This window comes from Limulus polyphemus, unplaced genomic scaffold (genome assembly GCF_000517525.1).
Source record: "Limulus polyphemus unplaced genomic scaffold, Limulus_polyphemus-2.1.2 Scaffold1554, whole genome shotgun sequence".
Taxonomy (NCBI): domain Eukaryota; kingdom Metazoa; phylum Arthropoda; class Merostomata; order Xiphosura; family Limulidae; genus Limulus; species Limulus polyphemus.
In genome coordinates this window covers 236,719-243,742 of record NW_013667164.1, presented here as the reverse complement: position 1 = coordinate 243,742, position 7,024 = coordinate 236,719, and the positions used below count along the sequence as shown (strand labels likewise).

The window sequence follows — 7,024 nt, the reverse complement described above, 5'->3', positions numbered from 1 at the left end:
TACTGGGTATACTGAGTCGACTATAAAATATACAGGGTATACTGAGTCGACTATAAAATATACTTGGTATACTGAGTCAAGCGTAGAATTATGCTGGTGTTTAATTATTCCCTTTAGTTCTTTTACCAATTTACTGTTAGCACTTATATAAAATTAAAAAAAAACATAACACAAACTAGGAACAAAGTAGAATAATGTTCAAGTATCTAAAATGGAAAACAGGTAAAGAGGAAAATATTGTACATAACGTTAATATCTCATTTTTACTATATGTAGTGCAGTTATAATATTTAGATATGTATTTACAATTTTGAAGTTATGATAGCATTAACTACCTTTTAACCTTCAGTAATATTTTCGAAAGTTTTGAATATATAAAGCAGTCGTTCCCAACCTTTTATGGCCCTCGCACCCTTCCCCTAAAAACTGTGCATTAGACATTTCCTCTTGGTGACATTTGGGGGAAAACGGACCTTGTATAGGCCTCTCCCGCACACCACTGGACCCTCATTTCGCACCCCTGATATAAAGCTTAGCAAATCAAAACTAACTGGCAATCATAAGCATAGGAACTCAAAATTTTAGAAGTAAATTTCTTATAATTCAATAATTCTAATAAATAATTGTATCCACTTTTTGATTATTGATTTTCTTTATTTTAAATAGGAGTCAACAACGTACCCGGAAGCTAAGCCTTATAAAACCATTAGTCCTTGCAGAAGTCCAGATATGAAAGCTCATGCCATATCACATCAGAATCTAGACCCAAGTGCCCCCAAAAAATCAACAAATTCCAATGGAGTGAAGAGACTAAAGGAAAGCCACGTATATATTTTCACGACTTCAGTGATTTCCGTATTCATTGTGCAGAAATTAGTCTTTTAGTGTTCCAGCATATTTGTTAGATTATAATTCCTCCTTTTATATGTATTCTAGCCATGCTATCGATTTCAATACCTTATAGAAAGTTCTGAGAAGTGGCAGACGGCAAAACCAGCCAAGCTGTTTCAAACTTTTCAATTAACACAATATATATTGTTTGATTAAAATAACAATTTTTAAAATTCGAAATATTTGTAAGGTTTAAACCAACCCAAAGTACAATGCATATAGAGGACAGACAGTGCCATTCTGTGTTGCATCAAGAATGTAGTGTGACTCAATATCGTAAATACGCGCGTTGGTGTGTGGTACATTTCATTCACCTCTTATCTGGATTGTGGTAGAATTGAAACAAATACAAATAAAACTGTTTTCTGGGAGTATTAAAAACAATTATATAACACTAAATGAATATCCTGAATAGTTTTTTCCAGAGTCGTCGCTACACACTATCACACGGGGACAGTATCCCGATTCTATTTGACAGTGCCCCGAATCCCGTTGATTTCCTAGAAAATTAAAAATAGAAAGCCATAATCGATATCATACTGAAACGCCGACACTTCCCGCGCCTATGGGCCAGAGTCCCGAATATTTTATGTAACTAGCGACACCTCTGGTTTCTTGTTTGTTTGTTTTTTACCATTTAAATTATTTAATTTCTGTCTAAAATTAAGCTTTGCATTGACTTCAAAATAGTTCCGTTAACTTAGGGTTTAAAGGGCAAAGGTATCATATACTGTCATACATCAAGTTTAATACATTATAGTTCAAGCCCTTCTAATTGTTTCGTTAAACTATTCATGCCTAAAACATTGTTCTGACTCTAAAAGCACCAACCAAAATGTTTTTGGAGTACGTGTGTCCACTAGTTTTAAAATTATGTTCTGCTTTCAGAGAAAATATTTAAATTTCGGTGATTCTAAAGTTTGTGAAAATCAAGATGTCGAAACAGCTTTGTATACAGTATACACCAAAATCTTTTTCAGTTACGAAGAAGATGCAGCCAGTTTGTCAATTATGTCTTCGTTATTTAACCTTGAAACAGTAGAATAGAAAACTGTTAATCACAAATTAGCATGTGATCCTCCAGGAATTATACTGTTATCAAAACTCCTCAGATAAGGATTTTGGGGAATCATCTTTGGCAATACACTTGAGTAACTGAAGTAATTGGAGTGTGAAAGAAAAACAAATATTAGATTTATTATCATATAATGTTGTGATTGTTAAATAGAATGAGTGAGAATCGAAAAACTACACCAGACATTTTATCAATTGCTCTGAATGAGGTTAAGGCTATTACATATTTTAGTTTATTCTGCAATTCGTGATTTCAGAGTTACCCTGTGATGTAACATCAAATAGAGATGTATGTTTTTGTGTGTAAAAATTGTAGTTTTTAACTACTATGTCAGCTTACAGGGAATTGTTCCTTACCGTTATGCAAACTTTACAATACATGTATCATATACTTAGTTTGATATATATTATATATGGAAAGTTTACTTTAAAGACATGTCTTTTTTATTTTCATAGTAAAATTAAATACTTTCTATGCCACTATTCATGCCTCGTGTTAAACTTTGAATAAATGAATTACTGAACGAAATTCTTGTATACTTTTTATTCTTTATCTTTATGTGACACTCGTAACATTGGACATTTGGCAAGTGTGTAAAAAATGTGTTTCTAATAGACATTAATGTGAACACAACGTAAATTATTCCCATATTAGTAGAACAGGTATAATTCATTCAAATGTAAAATTAATGACGAAACTTCAGTTATCTAAAAGGTGTGTTTGAGTCAGTGGTGCAGTTACGGGAGGAGCCCGAGCCAAAAGGGACCCCAAATCGTAACTACAATTATAGGAAATTAAATGTAAGGGTCCCAATTAACTTTATTCGGGGGGGGGGGTGTCCCGTCTTTTGTAGCTACACCACTGGTTGGAGTGCTTGATTTTCAGGGTTCTTACTAATTTGTTCCAATGGAAGTGTGCAAAAATTCAACTAAACTCTGCTGTGCTTCATTGAAATTTTGTTTTCTTCTCAATACATACAGATAAACACATTTATACATATTTGTATGACAAAAACCTGAGAAAGGGGAAGGAATCGGCTTGATTATACGGGTAAGAAACGTTTGTGAACAGTATTAACATGTTACGAGAATTACAAATGGATCATAACTTTGTATTAAGACTTGTGCCCCTGTGGGTCAGCGGTAAGTTTAAAACTTTAATACCCTAGGTTTGCTTCCCCCTGGTAGACTGATCGCAGATAGCCCATTATGTAGCTTTGCTCTAAAAGAAATGAACAAGTAATATAACTTGAAAATTCGAAACTTCTCGGTTTTTTTAATAATAAAAACAAACGTATCACCTTCGTGTTTTTCTGTAATTGAGAGTAAAAAAAACAATACAGTGCCGCATGCAACAAACAGATGGAAAGTTAATAGAAAAAACAATACAGTGTAGCATGTTACAAACAGATGGAAAGTTAATAGAAAAAACGATACAGTGTAGATTGCAACAAACAGATGGAAAGTTAATAGAAAAAACGATACAGTGCCGCATGTAACAAACAGATGAAAAGTTAATAGAAAAAACGATACAGTGTAACATGTTACAAACAGATGGAAAGTTAATAGAATAAAACGATACAGTGCCGCATGTAACAAACAGATGGAAAGTTAATAGAATAAAACGATACAGTGTAACATGTTACAAACAGATGGAAAGTTAATAGAAAAAACGATACAGTGTAGCATGTTACAAACAGATGGAAAGTTAATAGAATAAAAGATACAGTGTAGATTGTAACAAACAGATGGAAAGTTAATAGAAAAGACGATACAGTGCCGCATGTAACAAACAGATGGAAAGTTAATAGAAAAAACGATACAGTGTAGCATGTAACAAACAGATGGAAAATTAATAGAAAAAACGATACAGTGTAGCATGTAACAAACAGATGGAAAGTTAATAGAAAAAACGATACAGTGTAGCATGTAACAAACAGATGGAAAGTTAATAGAAAAAACGATACAGTGTAGCATGTAACAAACAGATGGAAAGTTAATAATGGCTGGAGACGGCTTGAATGGGTAATGAAGAAAAACTTTAATATAAGTTTAACATAACAGCAAATGTACAACGTTTCGACAAGGTTTTGTCATCATCAGGTACAAGTAATTTACACTTGTACAAACAGATGGAAAGTTAATAAAACAAAACGATACAGTGTGACATGTAACAAACAAAGAGAAAGTTGATAGAAAAAACGATAAAGTGTAGCATGTAACAAACAGATTGAAAGTTAATAGAAAAAAACGATACAGTGTAGCATGTCACAAACAGAGGGAAAGTTAATAGAAAAAAACGATAAAGTGTAGCATGTAACAAACAGATGGAAAGTTAACAGAAAAAACGATACAGTGTAGCATGAAGCAAACAGATGGAAAGTTAATAGAAAAAAACGATACAGTGTAGCATGTCACAAACAGAGGGAAAGTTAACAGAAAAAACGATACAGTGTAGCATGAAGCAAACAGATGGAAAGTTAATAAAACAAAACGATACAGTGTAGCATGTAACAAACACAGAGAAAAAATCAATAGAAAAAACGATAAAGTGTAGGATGTAACAAACACAGGGAAAGTCAATAGAACATTTTCATTTACTTGTTAAAAATTGAAGGTTGAAACATTTGGTTAAGAATGGAAAAATGGGTCATTTTAAATTACAAATATGTATAATTGAAAACAAAGTTTTATATGGTAATCACATTTGACTACGTTAGTTTGGTCTTGACATTTCATTTGTCATTGATAGCAGCTGATTGCGTGGTAGGTGCATGTTTAAAGAATAATGGCTGATCATATCCTCTAGAACAGTAGTTCCTGTTCGTCTTGGAACCACTTAGGCGTGGCATAATGCCCCGCAGACCATCTACTGGTCCTACACCAACTGTTCTGGTCTCGGTCGTGGCGTTTTGCATAAATAATTGCATTTTGGACCAACCCGCGGACCGCCTGGAGGATCCTCTCAGACCACACTTTGAGAATCTGTGCTCTAGACTCCAACTGAGATGTTGACTTTAATATATCAATTGAAAGCTTCTCTTTGAAGACTGGATTTCAATTAATAATTAGATAAACATAATAAAAAAAACACTTAGACTACTCATGGTTTTTAATTGAAAACATTATTACCGCAGCCAGACAGCTCTTTGATCTGTATTGATGTAAAACTTATTCCAAGTCATGTGTTTGGTATTATATTTCCATGTCTGTAAACCAACTATGTTTTTTTCTTTTGCATCAAAACTGACAACTAGCAAACCCAAAACTGAAGATATAAACAGATCCAGCCCAATGATTTCAAATCACTGCTACAAAAATTTAATTATTTATTCCTTTCACTTTGCCCCCAGTGGCACAGGGATATGTCTGCGGAATTACAACGCTAGAATCCGGGTTTCTATAGCCGTGGTTGGCAGACCACAGATAGCTCATTGTGTATCTTTGTGCTTAATTACAAACAAACCTTTCACTTTAGCCCTACAGTGGCTCAGCGGTAAGGCTAAAGGCTTATAATGCTAAAAACCGGGTTTCGATACCCGTGGTTGGGACAGCATAGGTAGCCCATCGTGTAGCCTTTTGCTTAACTACAAACAAACAATCATTTAAGAACACCAGTTAACAAAAATAATTAGCTGTGTTGTTTCTTGTAACCTTCGTAAACTTAAGGGTGCCCTCATTAAGTTATAAGGCAATATATAACCTACATGGAAAATAAATGCAATATGTGATCCTCTTCCGAACTGACGTTCTTCATCAATTCATTTGACATTTCAAGCCTGTATTAACAAGCATTGTTCACAGCTTGTGGAACAATGAATCAAAACAAATGTAGCCTTTTAAGTGAAGTTTGGTGGTTTGAAATACGTATTTTCTGCACGAATGTCGTAAGTGGACATTTTGGAACTACAATAAGGTTTGAAACTTTTGCAACTATTACATGTTGAACCTTCCCATTAGTAACCACATAAAACTATCTGTAGTACTTAACAAAACTTAACCCTAACGTTCATTCAACTTCTATGAGTAATAACACAACGTCGACATTACCAAACTCTACATCATACTTCTGAAATAGTCCACGTTTTAATTTTTGTTTAGCGAAAAGCTACACAATGGGCTATCTACACTCTGTCCACTGCGGGGAATCTCATCACGAATTTTAACGCTGTGAGTCCATAAACATATTCCTGACCCATTAGGAGAGCCACGTAATAATACTTTAACACGAGACGAATCGGTTGAACATATCTTGATCTTTAACTTTTGTTTCTGTTCCAGTGAATAAACCTAACACTATTAGAGTTTCAATTGCAACATATTTTGATTTTTTTGTATAGTTACTAAACAATTTTAGAAAAAAACAAACAAATAAAAACCTTGTTTAGTTCAGGAAAACATCAGTAACATTCAGTAATAATAATAAAACCAAAATGTTAAGCCGTGAAAACACCAACATTTCAAATCGATGAAAGTATGATAGAAAATACAGAACGTAAATAAAATCACAATTGTTGTCTTCCTAGATGATGTAAGCCTTCTTTCTTCCATCGTTACCACAAGCCTTGTTTTAATGATTAGCTGCTACATTATTTGTTTTGTGATTCCAGCAAACTTTAGACTTATATGTTGGAAAAAGCTACCCATAAGGGAGTTAGTTTGCTTACCACTAGAGTTCGGCTGGTGCGCTATAACATAATAATTACACCAAAAGAAAACTTCCATGTGTAAAGAGTGTTAAGTTCCCAAAGAAAGACTAACAGTCTCTTCTCCGTATCTTTTTTTCACGCTGTATATTTTGAATTCGGAGCTTTCCACTTGACAACAAACATTAACATTTTATACGGATGTAGAAACAATCCAAAGAAAGGATATTAAACATGCCATCACAAGCGATGCTTAATTGTATGAGCTGGGAAATTCCCCTATAATCTTACAAACCATGTGGTAGGCGTACAGAAATACCTCCACCAGTCACGTCACTAAGAGATAATACAATTAAGTGTGATTTACTCACGATTTTATTGTTATCCAACACTTAAGGTTACTAAGAAGGTCG

At 33.8% G+C, this 7,024-nt stretch overlaps 1 protein-coding gene across 1 annotated transcript in view; it reads left to right on the top strand.

Moving 5' to 3' along the window:
- LOC106464069 (DBH-like monooxygenase protein 1) overlaps positions 1 to 2,259 on the top strand; it is a 23,991-nt gene extending 21,732 nt beyond the window's left edge. The window contains exon 10 of the mRNA XM_022391736.1: positions 667 to 2,259. Within this exon, the coding sequence (XP_022247444.1) occupies positions 667 to 885 (219 nt within the window). The 3' untranslated portion in view covers positions 886 to 2,259. The remainder of the gene's footprint in view (positions 1 to 666) is intronic.
- The last annotated feature ends 4,765 nt before the right edge of the window (positions 2,260 to 7,024 follow it).